Source organism: Homalodisca vitripennis, chromosome 1, assembly GCF_021130785.1.
Source record: "Homalodisca vitripennis isolate AUS2020 chromosome 1, UT_GWSS_2.1, whole genome shotgun sequence".
NCBI lineage: Eukaryota > Metazoa > Arthropoda > Insecta > Hemiptera > Cicadellidae > Homalodisca > Homalodisca vitripennis.
In genome coordinates, this window is record NC_060207.1 from 90704826 (window position 1) to 90720253 (window position 15428).

The window sequence follows — 15428 nt, forward strand, 5'->3', positions numbered from 1 at the left end:
AGACATACACGAATAAATCGTTTGATCATTACAATTACGGGTTTCAATACCAGATAGTGTTGGATCTGTTTGGATACTATACCTGTAGTAGAAGGAATTATCGCTGTTACACATCTCCCAGAGTGTTTTAAACATCTTTATATGGTCTACTACCGATCAGAGTTTCGGTTGATCTTACTGCTTGTGTTCACTAAATAATCGTGTCCTGAGGTATACCTACGCTCGTGGAGCCATCTTGGTTAACTTATAAGGGAAATATAAATATCTAGTTATTAAGCGATCACACTAACATTGAGTGACTCTTACTGATGACTCGTCTGCTACCTGAAAACTATTAAGGTTTTAAATAAGCCAAACATAACTTCCTTTTTGTTAAAAAGACATGTCTTGTAAAAAAAAACATAACTTTATTTGTCATCTTTGTGGATAAGACGTCTCAATAATTCTGATACAGCCATACGATCATACGTTCATAGCATTACGTTCATAAAGTCACAAATGAGTCACAAAAGTTACACATTCATGTGTAAATACCTATTGACACGTATCTGGAAAATCTGTAAACAACAATTGGATAACTCATGATCCGCTACTGGCTATAACCAATGGCCTACAACTTGGCCAGTCTAGACAATCCGTGATTCACACCCTATAAGCTCATGATCACATCTAGATAATCTGTGTATCACTACTGGATAACAAGTGTTGCGTGCCTGGGTAACCAGCCATACACAATTCGACAATCCGTGATTCGGGGCCTTTACTGGTTGAGAATTTACAGACTATTCAATTATTAACCTAATGAATTTTTAAACATTTTAACTTAATATTAACAACTTTTTTTATGTCGTACACCATATGAATATAAACTACAAATCGTTAAACCCGTCAAATAATATGTTTATTAATGAATTGAATTGTAAATAGTTGTTAATATTGTATATAGGTGTATTGAATGTTTATAAGAGGTCAATAAAGTATTTCGGAAAATTAAATTATGCACGGAATCTTGATTATGAAAAAGAGATAACCACAACAATCCCAGTTTTAAACGATTTATGTGCAGTATTGCAAAACTATGGTAATAGTGTACTGGTAGTAGTAATAGTGACTAGGAAATGTCACAAAAAACCTATAGTTCATTTATAAAAACCTGCCCTTGTTGAAATACTTTTTATTAGGGGTTCAATGGAGTTGTGTACAATGTTATCTTTAAGAAGAAGCCCCCATGTGTTAGTTTCTGTAATGTCCCGTATCAACTCGCATCGCATTGCATTAGGATACCAGCAAGATATTACCTTGACAATTGGTAGCATTGGTATCAATCTATCACGGATGACAAGGTGTGACAAGGATCATTACGGTGGTGACGATGACACATGATGACACGTGTCATTGCAATACCCTAACAAGCTGCCCACCGATCATCATTGTCATTGTGATCGCTTCTGACACACGTTTTCAACCTGTCCAGCTCAATGGAACCCCAAATAAGACCGTATTATACAATTCAAAAGGTGAATTGAAAACCTTATTACGACATCGATTTTCTGTCTGATTTAAAGCAGTGATTTCCCGATGACATCCTCTTTGAAACACGTTGTTCTGTTAGGGGAACATTACTGATTAGTGTGACTAAATTTGGGGTGATATGTCCAGAAAAAGAGTTTTAAGAATGCATAATTCCTACCCTGATTATTAAACCGAATTGCGGTAAAGAATAATGGTTTGAATCCAAGATATAGTATTAACTTATATGTGTATTATTGGTTGTAAATATAGTTATATGAATACCCAGAATCTTATAATTAGCGGTTTGCTGGATAAAATATTTTGGATTGTCGTATGAAAAAAGTTCTGAATACCTTAATGTAACGTATAAAAAACTGAAATTAAACTTTCCATTTGCAAAAATTATCAATCATACAATTAATTTTTGGCTGTCCAAAAAGTCTAAAATTTTCAAATGTTTCCAAGTTCTCGCCTTTGGTCGATAAAACGGTCCAAAATGTTTTATTTATTGATATTTCTCAATATAGGAGGATCATTCAATAAGTAACGAGACAAGTTACTGCTGCTTACAAACGGTTTATTCAATTAGTTTAAAACCTTGGTTACTTTCAACAAAGTCCCAGCAAAACTTATATACTTGTATCATTTTTCTTCTAATTTATAAATACACTTGCCCTGAAGTTTTTCTTTTATCAACTGTGACGTGTATGGACGAGCGTTGCCATTAAGCAAAATCACGCCTTCAGTCAAGAAACTCGTGGCATTTCGTTCGAATGGCAGATCTTATATTGTTTGTAGTACTGGCTGTTGATTTTTCTTTGGCCTTTAAGAAAATCACAATCAATTAGCCCCTTAAAATTCCAGAATACTGTAATCAGACCTTAACGGCGGATGGCAGGCCCCTGAATTATTTGAGAGTGGGAGAAGTCGTATGCTTCCACTCCAGGCTCTGATGTTTTGACTCTGACTCATAGTGGTGGATCAATGTCTCATTACACGTTACAATTCTTTAAATTAATCTTCTTCAGTCGATTATCGATTTTTCAACTGTTGACTGATTTCAAGCCGGGTTTCATTGTGAGCGTCCGTGATTTGTCTGGGCACCCATGTCGCACAGGTGTTCTTGTACTGCAGCTTGTTATTAATGATTTCATGGACAGTTCCAACACTCACTTTATTTGTACTCTTATCAGTTCATCAGTGACACCCCTAATATCCAGAATTAGCGTCAATCCTAAATTCAAGAGAGGAAGTCTCAACTTCGACCGGTCGTCCACTGCTTTGCTCATCAGACACTTTTGTACGACCACTTTGAAACAGTTCTACTCATTTTTAAACGTTCAATAATTTTAAACAATTGTCTCCATACACTCTTTACATTCTGTTGTGGATTTTAAAATCTTTTTCACCGTTCGTAAAAATATCTGATCACGACACGTTGCTTTTCCACGGTGCAATTCTCGTGCGGACTCACCATTGTTAACTGAGTAAATTTGAGGTTATGTTTATAAAATGAGGTCGAACAGCTCTATGTCATGAAAGTTTCATATGGATCTATTTAGCCGTTTTTAAGCAGTAGTAATTTGTGTCGTTACTTATAGAATGATCCTCGCATATAAAAGTTTATTCATCACCAGAATTTTAAACAAAACTAGATTTATAATAAAGGCACATTAAATTAAAATATTTTTAGTATGTTTCGGGTTTTATTCGTATAACCACGAAATGACTGTTTTATCGATCACTTCACATATATGTTTGTACGACCAAGTTGTACAGTTTGGAGTATGAGCTAGTACAGAAAAATATTAAAAAAAAAACATAATTTTAACTGAGTTTAACTAGATAATACCAAATAAAGTAAAAGGAGGAAATACAAAAATGATATAGATATACAGTATTCAATCATAAATGATTTATGCTTACCTGTTTACAAATAGGCGTTATGTGATTGACAGTGTACTGGTGTTATAGTTAAGTTACGCACCGACAATTTCGCCTGTGAACCAATTTGATTGAAAAATCTTTATTTTGGCCATCTCTCGTATCATGCCAAAAGAGGTGAGACGTATATTGCTGGTTCATAAAAAGATTAACGTGAAGGGAGGAGGCCAACAACAAGCATAAGTCTGTCAAAGCCTGGAGGAAAGATTCGATTTATTCTCTATATTAATTCCAGGTGGTGAGTTGGGTTTATGGATAAAAAAATAGTTACGATCTTGACGGCTTTCAGGGTTTTTCAATTTGTTCATTGTTAAATAGAGTGAAGATATCTAAATTTTCAAACATTTTAGCTCCTAAATTGGACAGGATGTCATGTGAAGTTTCTTATTTGATATATGTTGTAGTATTAGTTAGTCAATGGTTCACAGGAGCAGTTTTTGCTATAATTGGATTTTATTATTGCAGCACACAAGCCAAAAGCCTGCCTTTGGTTGGAGCTGCTTCAAGGATATTTAATCGATAAAGCAAACCAGTTTCTGATATCTATTGTATTTGGAATATATTGTACAGAGACTGCTATCGATTTTTATAAAATAATACCTTTCTCTTTCTAACTCTGGAAGTTTACATACAAAAAAGTTGGGACAAACATACGAAACTAAGATTAAGCAATTGGGAGGGATAAATAAAATATGTTAGGGGTTCAGAGAGTGCTCCTACGCAATAATTAATAACCTATGACCTCAGGACACTAATGTTGACACTTTTGAACTAGTTTTGGAAGACAATACAATATAATGCTCCCTCAATAGTGGTTTTTTTAAGTGAAGGCCTCTTCATATATACTTTTAACATACTTATAAGTTAATATTCCTAGCCGCTCAAAGATAAAATAAGCATAAAGGTAATACATTTATCTTATTTTAATTTTTTATGTTCAAGTCATCGTTTTATTCTATATGTTCCATGGTGTTTAAATATCAACACATTGTGTAAAACTTTGTTATATATACTTTTAAAACATTTCGTATTTATAATGACATGAGGTTTAAGATTACCGTACCCTCTATGTACGATTCTACATAAACATACAAGTTTATATTTTCCAACCAATTTATATTTATAAAAATTGTTGAAATTTAAAATTTGAGTATATAATGATTTTAAGAGGGAAGAAATTCTCAAAAAATTAGACGATCTCAAAAAATGGCTCAGCTTGCAATTTAAGTTTACCACTTTGAGTTTATCTAGTTGCAAGTCCTCCTCATCATTACGCATGTTTTCAATATGGCAATGACTTTTAAATGTAACAATTTCTTAAAATGTTGTTAAAAACTTTACATCTTCAGAGATTTAATTGATTAGTTTCACACAAATCTTTTGTGACAGGTGTTGAGATAACGTTAATCTATGCTGGTGAGTAGTCTCTGCCTCTGGTTTTATATTAATGAACGTCACCGCCACGAATCAAGTTTGCGATAACTTGAAGAATATAGAGGCAAGAAAATCCTAACCCCCTGAAAAATTCCCTTCATGACTCATTATAATTATAATTTTGCCGTTATTTCTACTGCATTTTTTGAAATCTGAAGACTTGCTCTATTTTCCGGAGCACAACATCCCAAAGTCTCACTCCATACGCAAAATGTAATAGATTAGGTCATAGTAGTTTACTTTTAACTCCTGGGGAAGAAAACATTGGTAAATTTTCCTTAGATGCCTCAGGTGCACAACCAAATCAACATGCTCGCAACAGTTAACCCACATATCTACGATCATTCCGGGAAATCTTGTGGAATTAGTCTCTTCTTAAAGGACTTATTGTACAAATACACCAATCTACATGGTATACTCTTGCTGACTAAGGCAGAAATTTACTACATTAGATTTAGACTGATTCCTCTTCAACTTAATATGTGTTCCTAATATAATGTTTAATATTAATATTGCTTCTATAATGGTGTAGACATCTAATATATTTTAATTAGTATGAAATATTAGCTTTTAATTCTTAGAATATTGCTGTATAAGTCTATAATTTATTCATGAGATCGTTCTGCAAAACAGTGTTGAGAACGTAAACAGCTCCTTTTTAGTCTGTGTGAAATCAAAATACAAATATATTTGTAGTTGTTTTTAGCAATTATGTCATTAATAGACACAAAACAATAAGAATGCAATATCATAACTAGTACAAAATTAATAGTTCTCGCATTTAGCATGTAGTTGTTTTATGGAACTGCAAAGAGATGATGCGTCCTTATAGCTGCAGAATTTTTCTGTGAGTAGTCAGATGATGGATCTGATATTTCAATGGAGGAGTAATTAACAACACTGTGGTTGATGAATATACCTACGTGAAGGAATAGAGATGAAAGCAGAGATTTATAACACTGAGAGTGTGTCTTTAATAAATCTGACTCTCGGATGAAGTCTAACCCTACTTCATTATTCTTGATTCTCACGAAGCTTTGGTAAAGTCATCAGTTATTTCAGCTAAAGCAAGCGACTTTATTTATAGAATTGAACACTCTAACCACAGTAAATCGATATTTTCTGTTCTTTATATAGATATGTAGCACTGGAACTTATTGTAAAATCAATAAAAACGATCAAATTGTAACAAATATTTGGAATCATCTTTACGTATTATTATTTCACTATCCCCAAATGATTTTTATTCCTAATCTTCATATTAAGATTTCTTAATAAAGAAATTATTGATACTGTCGTACTGCAATACATAAGACAAGCACGGCCCGTCTTTATGGCATTATATTATCTATTTTAATAGTTATTATCTTTAATGATTAAAATAACGATGTTTTCAAACTGAAAATAATATTCCGTACCCATGGTTTTATTACAATACAAGCAGGGATAATTAGAGTGATTTAAAAGTTATCGAGAAGGAAAAGAACTCGAACAAGGAAGATATCATCAGGTTATCGAAAAACTGGCAACGAGAGATAAAGAAGTCATATTAATTGATGATTTGTCAGGTTAATCAATTATTGGTTTAGCTTCAGCCAATCACGATGCAGCTCGGTTTTACTCAACTGTGGAAGCACAGTCCTACCAATTTTATCTACCATTTGATAACTCAAGGTGGTTTTACAGAGCAAGGTTAAAATATTTCAAAATTTGAATTTATTATAAATTTTTGATGTGAAGTTAGCCGGAAAGTATACATGGTACTTCTTTGTTAGGGATTTTTTACAATAGAAGAATTTAAATGAAAACGGATTTCCCCGGACATTTGACATTGTTCAGTAACACTGATTCTATTGTATCACTGAACGATGGCAAATGACCGGAAGAATCCTGATATACATAGTAGTCATTAAACGACTTCCTGAACACGGTTATAACAGAGCATCTACACATTTTCTTATATAGAGGAGTATAAAATACAAGACTGAACAAGAAAATAAAACGACTCAGATAAAACTTATAATTTTTATTCTTAAACATTTTCTTTTAACAATCTCACCTTATCACATGCCAGCTTAAGCCCCAAATCAACCGTAAAATAATAGAAGTGTAACAAACCTATACACTGTAGAAAAATAAATCACCTAGTTCAATAATAGTGTATAAAGATGTATTAAATTTTATCTTCGCAATAACTGTACAAAATACACTAACACTATATAGTATTCGATTACAATACTTAATGTGTACAAGATATAACAAATTTAACTTGAAAAGTGTTTTTTCCAACATTCAGATCACTACTTGGTCCTCATCGACGCGCCGAACGAGAGAGGGATGGTGGTAGTGAGGGTGTTTAGTGGTGGTGGCTGGGTGGGGGGTTAGAGGGACATAGGCTTGCGTCTGCGGCGCGACCAAGAGCCTTGAGGGACCCCCTGGAAGGAGCGCCGAGCGAAGCGATCGGGCGACTCCTGGCTAGCGGTCACGTCCAACAGGAAATCTGGAGACTGCTGTCTCTTCCTGGAACAGGACACACTTGTGACGAAATGAACCGCAAAAGTTATAAAACAACTATTTTTTATGACTGTAATGTACTTTAATCTTAAGGTATTATAAATTATAGCCTAATATTTCCAATACAATGCTAATAGATAAAAGTTTTAAATAGTCAGTGCGCAGATAACTAACTCCAATTTTAACAATCTATACCGATTCGTAATCAATAAAAGACAGCGCTAATCCGCCCTTACAGTCTGTCCTGAGGGTTATCTTAATTGGGAGCAACGTTGAACGCTTTAACCATTAACTTTTTTAACTGCGCATCTATCTGTTTTGTAGTATACGAAGAATTATTACTGACTAATCAACAAAAGATATAAAAATTTTCACATTGACGTGTAATTATGAAACATGAACAACATTTCGTAAAAGCAGTTGGTTTTTTTAGAAATTATAATTTTAAAGTAAATGGGTCATAAAGCTTTGCAGCAATAACACAAAGGGAACGGGTTAAGGATTTCGTTATTTTTATAGGATAAAACTTAATGGCGTTTAAAGTCGCTCTGCACAACGTAAACGGGTAATAACATTACAACAAATTGAAAATGTACGCAAGCAAAGACCGGTTTTAATGGAAATAATATAGAAGGTGAATAAGCTGTGTAAGCTGAGAGAAAAATATTTTTACAAGGATTCTAAACTAGCATAAACTCCATAGCAGGAAAAAGTTTCTTTCGTTTCATCAAATAAATTATTTCCTCTTAAACAAATACATAGTTTTGGTTCTAAATTTGTCGCTCACTGAAGTGAAAAAATATAATATAAATGTTGGAAGGAATCATCTGTATACAAAACATAAGCAGATGGTTGAACATAACATTTCTTTCGCCATCCAGAACGAAACGTGGTGTCTACAAGGAAGGAAGATTAATTAGGTTGACAGTGTCTGTAATAGTTTTGTCTACAGATGAGTTTTCATCCATCAACAGTCCATTCTACTCCTGTTGACGTCGTATCCTGTAGATGACAACCTCTCTCCTGTTGCTGCTCTCACTATCAGTAATAATTCTCTTCTTCAATGTTCCCTTTCGGTGTCAGAAATATTTAAGTCATATGAAGATTTTAAGTCAAAATATATTATGATGTGTATTGATCAAACAACACGTGTACAGCTAAATTAAATATAGTTGTATTATAAATTGTGCGTTAAAATAAGGAAACTTTATAATAACTCTGTATTGCTTATACTAGTTAAAAATCGGGTCGAATTACCAAGTGATGGATGTAGAACGAATGTGATGTCATTTTTACAGTTCAGAGCATTGAAAGGGACACTTATTTAAAAGAGCATTTTCTCAATGTTAAACACAATAAGGCATCTCAACACTCTAAGCTCTTAAATATTAGATAGGTATTAAGCAAAACATAAGGATTCACAAGATAAAAAAAACATTAAAACTATTTTTTAAATCGGAAATAGTATACAGGGTATTAAAAACTTCAGCCCGTTTATCATTATTTTCATAAGTGGTTCTTTCTACTGCAATGCTATTTTCATCTATTACAAGTTATTAAAGGAAAACGGCCCAAACCCGAATGCACATTTTATGTACTTCTGTAGGAATCGAACCCTAACTCTCGGTCTTACCCCTAGGCTACGATGAAGATAAATTCTTATAATTACATCAGCCTAAGGGATTTTTACAATATTGTACGTGAACTTAAGTCACAGGGACAAGTCTTGTCTGAATCTTTAGGCTGTTGGAATCAAGTCCTATCGCCAAATTTCATCTCTTTATCACTCAAAAGTTACTACATTTGTTACCATTTAAAACAACTTATTAATACTATTATATAAATGTCTAATGTATGTCTGTATATTCGTGTGTGTGTTTTACTTGATCGCGTAAAAACTACGAGCCGATTATAAATTTTACATAGAAATTCTTGAGGTCTCTGGTTAACATATAGACCTACTTCTATTTCGTAAATCCTTCCGGGGTACGACAACTGGTCTTTAAAACTTTATTTTTGGGTTCATCAGCAGATAGTAACTGTGTTTTTATAATGAACTGTTACTTTATTATATTATATGTCTAATTAATGTTAGTACCGTTTTAAATTTCTTTATGTTTATAGTATTGAAAGCATATAGTAAGCGTAAAAGTAACAACACTTCCTATTTTAACTCTGTATTCCTTAATGAGCCTAAAGGTTATCCAGATAATAAGAAGTTTTAGTAAAAAGCAAGTTTTAACTTTAAATTTAAAAAAATATTGGGTATGCAGTACTTAATGCAAATATCAAAGACAGGTGTATAGTTGTTACTGAAATAGTTTATCATGAAATGGAAAGAAATTTGAGTTATTTCACGGTACTTAAAAACCTGTTTCACTCTTCGACTTGAGGGCTCCAAATCACATTAAACTTAAATGAATCAGAAGCTGGAATATTTTTCTATTTTTCAATGATTACCACCTAATTCAGAAGTGTTTAGAATGTCATTTAAAAGGAATATGTCCACGATGTCCCCGTTTAACAGTAAGAAGTTGCGTGTGATGCTTCGGATACCTGCTAGTAAGATATTGTCTGTTGTAAGCCTCTCGTAGTTAAAGTGACAAAATGCAAGTTTATTCGATTGTTTCTTAAATTATTTGCATGCTACTTTCTTGTTGAGAATTGGGTAAATCTTAGGTAGTAAATGAAAAAACTCAGATTGGCTGGATTATGTTCCTACGCGACTTATACATATTAGACTTCATTTTCATCGAGCAAACCAAACAATTTCATTTTTCTGTAATCAGAGGTTTCTAATCTCTCTAAAGGAAACCCAAAATAAGTCGCAGTGAAGTCTGAAAAGTATGTTTAGTCAAATTCGAACCAGTTTTAAAGTTCCATATGAAACGAAACTTCCTTAAAGTTTTGTGGTAAATGTATTTACGCAGGCTTTAAAGTACAAAAAAGAAAAAAAAGAAAGGCTAAAAACAAGAGAAGAAACATTCATTGGTGATACTGATTTATAGCCCTCACAATCTTTAAATTATTTCATTATTTTTTAAACCTAGAAGAGTGTGAGAATTAATAGACCGCCGTAAAGATTGCTTTTACTCCATCATTTATGTTCTTGAATAATATGAAATTTATGTTTCGTTGAAACTTGTAACAGTTTCTAAAAATCTTCATATATTTACAGGTAAACCAATATTAAATGGTTATTAATCAATACAATGAAATATTTTCTATAGTTTAATACACTATATTGTGATTATGAGTTGGACCTAACATTCAAAAATAATATTTGATGTATATTTTGTTGAAACTTGTAGCAGTTTCTACAAATTTTCAAATATTTATAGATAAACCAATAGTATAAGGTTACTAATCAATAAAATAAAATCTTTTCTGTCGTTATACATTATATTGCGATTATTGTTTGGACATAAAGTTCAATACACGTAACGCGTATGATATAAGGCTTCTTGAATAATAAGTATCTGCTTGCTGTTACAATTATTTTGTTCAAAGAATATTATTTTTTAAACTAATTATAGTCATAATATCTAAATCTATTAGTTAAACCGACCTCAGAATTAAATTTATCAAATAATCTGAATAGTTAAAACATCTAACTAACAAATAAATTCATAGTCCCATTTAAAAGATATACATTAAGCTTTAAAATTATTATTATATTTTTGAATATACTAAAACATATTATGTTTTACTCTCCTATCTTTAAGTTTATATTTTAATTGTTTATATGTAAAAGGTCTGCATGCAGCAACACCACGAAAATATTGATCCACAGTCAGTCGTGTACATTATGAAATATCTTCACTGAAGATATTCAAGATCAGAGAGTTTCACCATCGAGGTCGCAATAGCTGGTAAATGACCTTCACGGCGATGCAGGATATTAGATGGGATCACTTCTAAGAATATCATCAGCATAAAAGAGGTCAGTTCATGACAAGGCTCAGCGAACACTGCGATTGCATCATTCGGCTTTAACGCTTCTGAGACTTGTGATCGTACTGGCAGCTTCTTAGATGGGAAACATTCATGTATTTCCAAACAATTGGACTATTTAGTAAAAGAACAATTGAAAATTAAAATCGTTAATCTGTTTAATAAACAGAATCCGGATAAATACATACTACCTTTAGTTTTACTGACCATTTGTAAAAGAATCGTTCTCTCTGCATTACTAATCGCTAAAACAATAATTGGGTTTATATATTTATGTATATCTCAGACAACATTAGTAAATACTGTTTCGCCTTTTACTTTCATGAATAAAATATCTAAATATAATAATAAACTGTCAATGTTGTAATCAGTAGCGGATTTACCACTAGGTCCTAGTCCATGGGCAATCAAAGCTAGGGATTTCAATGCTATTATCATAAGTACGCACTTATGATTTTATCATATTTGGTTATTGAAAAAATAATGCATTTATTCTAAAGTTCTTCAAATTCAATAAAAAAATAACTTTCACGAGAATTACATATTTATTTCGTAAGCACTCCCTTTTGGGTAAGAATTTTAACATTCACAAAAAAGTTTTCAGGGAGACCGCAAATGTTTTCGAGCCTAGGGCCCATGAAAGTTTTATCCACCATTCGTTGTAGTTTTGTCTTAACTAAAATATTTAAAACGCCAACTTTCCCTTGAAAATATTACTGGAAGCGTACAATGAGTCCAAAATATTGCACAACATGTTTAAACATGTTGCATTCTAGGTTAAAGTAAGAAAATTTGGTTCCTGATCATTTCGCAAATAACGCATCCCTCAGGAATCTTCTGCGTCGGATTTTTTAATATTATGTGTATGATGAGTATTTAGATAAGTGGTATAATCATTGGGATTAATACATTTTTATAAAACGAAATACAAGTAATTTAGTATTGCACCATCATCACAATGTGCAATGTGCAATACTACCATATGGACGCCAAAAACTGTATCAGTGTCAATGATTTCACAAAGCCCGACAAAATGAAAAGAAGTAATATTTATTGGCCTGATAGGTCGAAGGAGATGGCTGAAATGCCTCCAGCCAAAAATGTGTTTCTATAAATTACGAAAAGTGTTTCCAAAGAAAATTGTTTTAGTCATAAAACATGTACTTATGAATTCATTGAATTATGAAGTTCGGTTTCAGAGTAGTATGAAGTTTTGAGTAGAATGTTTACACTTAACTAAATAATTATATATATATATATGTGACAGATACGGCCAAATACAAAATAATTGAATCGTAAAAAGTGAGGGCTCTGTGGTGTAATGGTAGCACATTCACCCGGCAAGTGAGAGATCCGGGTTCGAGTCCCGGCGGAGCAAGTACTTTTTGCGATTCAATGTTTATTGATAAAAATAAAATAAGGCAATTGCCATTTATACGAACTTGATTAATGTAAACAAAAGTCGTTTGACAGGTATTTGGTCTTCCGATCATATGTTAAATTTAGTTATTTAAACGCATATGTGACAGATACGGCCAAATACAAAATAATTGAATCGTAAAAAGTGAGGGCTCTGTGGTGTAATGGTAGCACATTCACCCGGCAAGTGAGAGATCCGGGTTCGAGTCCCGGCGGAGCAAGTACTTTTTGCGATTCAATGTTTATTGATAAAAATAAAATAAGGCAATTGCCATTTATACGAACTTGATTAATGTAAACAAAAGTCGTTTGACAGGTATTTGGTCTTCCGATCATATGTTAAGTTTAGTTATTTAAACGCATATGTGACAGATACGGCCAAATACAAAATAATTGAATCGTAAAAAGTGAGGGCTCTGTGGTGTAATGGTAGCACATTCACCCGGCAAGTGAGAGATCCGGGTTCGAGTCCCGGCGGAGCAAGTACTTTTTGCGATTCAATGTTTATTGATAAAAATAAAATAAGGCAATTGCCATTTATACGAACTTGATTAATGTAAACAAAAGTCGTTTGACAGGTATTTGGTCTTCCGATCATATGTTAAGTTTAGTTATTTAAACGCATATGTGACAGATACGGCCAAATACAAAATAATTGAATCGTAAAAAGTGAGGGCTCTGTGGTGTAATGGTAGCACATTCACCCGGCAAGTGAGAGATCCGGGTTCGAGTCCCGGCGGAGCAAGTACTTTTTGCGATTCAATGTTTATTGATAAAAATATATATATATATATATATATATATATAATATATATATATATATATATTATTTTTAAAAACATTTGACATGCATATGAGAACCTCAATATTTATTATCCCAAATCATGAATTTCTAGCAGTTAATTGGTTATCACGTATGATTGCCAGGATGATAAGGGGCTAGTTGCAGGTGTACATTACAAGTATATAAGAAAGTATTAGTTGTTATTTGATACAACTATACAAAAACATGTTTAATCTTTGAAAGGCTCTACCTGTACTCATGCATTTACGTTTCATTTGTATCTGTAGAAAATGTCATATTTTGTAAAAATATGTTAACAGCATGCGTCCAAGTACAGTCTGTATCCAACTATTTGCTGCAAGATTGTTTGTATTTTTTCTTTACTAAGCTGTAAAAATATGCAAAACGTGTCAATGTGAGATTTCCCGTGTATACACATTTCTCCCCATTTACTATTACCTCCTATTGCATAAAACTTACAAGTACTACTGGCTGAAAAGATTAAGTTGACTTACTCCTGCAAGATCTAAGGTGGTTTATCCTTCGTCATGAAATTCCCAGGTTGCCACAGATGTTACCATGGGAGACTATAGGAATTTAATCTATCCCAAAAGAAGTACGTTATCAGTTAGTTTTCCAGGGTATTTATTTTAAAAACATTTATGCGAATTTACGCAGAGTTCAAACTAATGATCTACGCATCACTTTTACATATTCAATACGATATAAGTTACACAAAACATGATGACATTATTACATACATAAGGAATGTAACTTTACACAACCTACTATCGAGATGACACGTCAAATATTTTGATCTCACCTTTTCGCGCCTTGAGTGTCAACCCTCCTCTCGACTTTGGACAGTCGCTGCTTGACAGCCGCCTGGTGACTAACGTACTCAGCCATCAGACGTGCAAATCGCATCTGGAGATTCTCTAGAGTTCTCTCTGGACAAACCATCACTCTTGTCGTAATAGTAATCACTTACTTAAAAGCTTACTAGTAGTCTACTATAAATAATTCTCTATCAGAACTAAAAGAGAAAGTTTAAACAAAAATGCCTTCAATACTTACTAAATTTTGACGTTATAAAGTTACTTATACGACGTTATAAAATACTTATACCCTTACCTTCCAAAGTTTTCTTATATATTTTAAGTCTCCTGGTTCATACGGTGGGAAACAATTGAAACCTTGAATATTTGACATCGCTGAAGAAAGACCTCATCAGTCCTAAGATATTGAACTGAAACTGGCAATTCACTAGCTCTGTAAAATCACTTAGATGTATTTTTGATGAAAAATAGCTTTCCACAGACATGCGGAAATATCTCAGGATTTTAATTGTGTTAGCAGTATTTTGAAACAATTTATAAGAAAACATGTAAGTACTGAAATAAAGATAGAGTACTTAATAAAATTTAAGTAGTAGCTTATAAACAGCATAAACAAATAATGGAACAATTATTTTGTAAGTTTAGTTTAAATATTGATAAAAAAATGAAGGTAGGATCCGGTTTACGAGAGCGGAATTATTACACATAGTTGTTGAGCAGAATGAATCGCTGATCAGAAATTCCTTACTGGTTTATTGGGAAAATGAAAGAAATACTTTAAATACTTGTTGGAAAGTAAATTTTAAACTTTACTGACTTTAATACAGAACCAGCGTGAATGAACCTTGTTTTCACGTTTTAAGAGCAAATCAGGCCTCAATCACTTGTACACCATTATTTTTATTGTGTAATTTGGAAAATAACACATAACAAATCATGAATAATTTACGCATTAATAGCAAAATCTTTAAGCTTTTAATTAATCTTGTACGGTTTGTACTTTTTGAATATAAGAGATCTAAGAGAGT

At 32.7% G+C, this 15428-nt stretch overlaps 1 protein-coding gene across 1 annotated transcript in view; it reads right to left on the reverse strand.

The window, feature by feature from the left end:
- Nucleotides 1-6901: 6901 nt before the first annotated feature.
- LOC124369802 (cyclic nucleotide-gated cation channel subunit A-like) overlaps nucleotides 6902-15428 on the reverse strand; it is a 35382-nt gene continuing 26855 nt past the window's right edge. The window contains exons 11-12 of the mRNA XM_046827950.1: nucleotides 14385-14511; nucleotides 6902-7410 (exon numbers count right to left, since the gene is read on the reverse strand). Coding sequence (XP_046683906.1) covers nucleotides 7272-7410; nucleotides 14385-14511 — 266 coding nt within the window. The 3' untranslated portion in view covers nucleotides 6902-7271. The remainder of the gene's footprint in view (nucleotides 7411-14384; nucleotides 14512-15428) is intronic.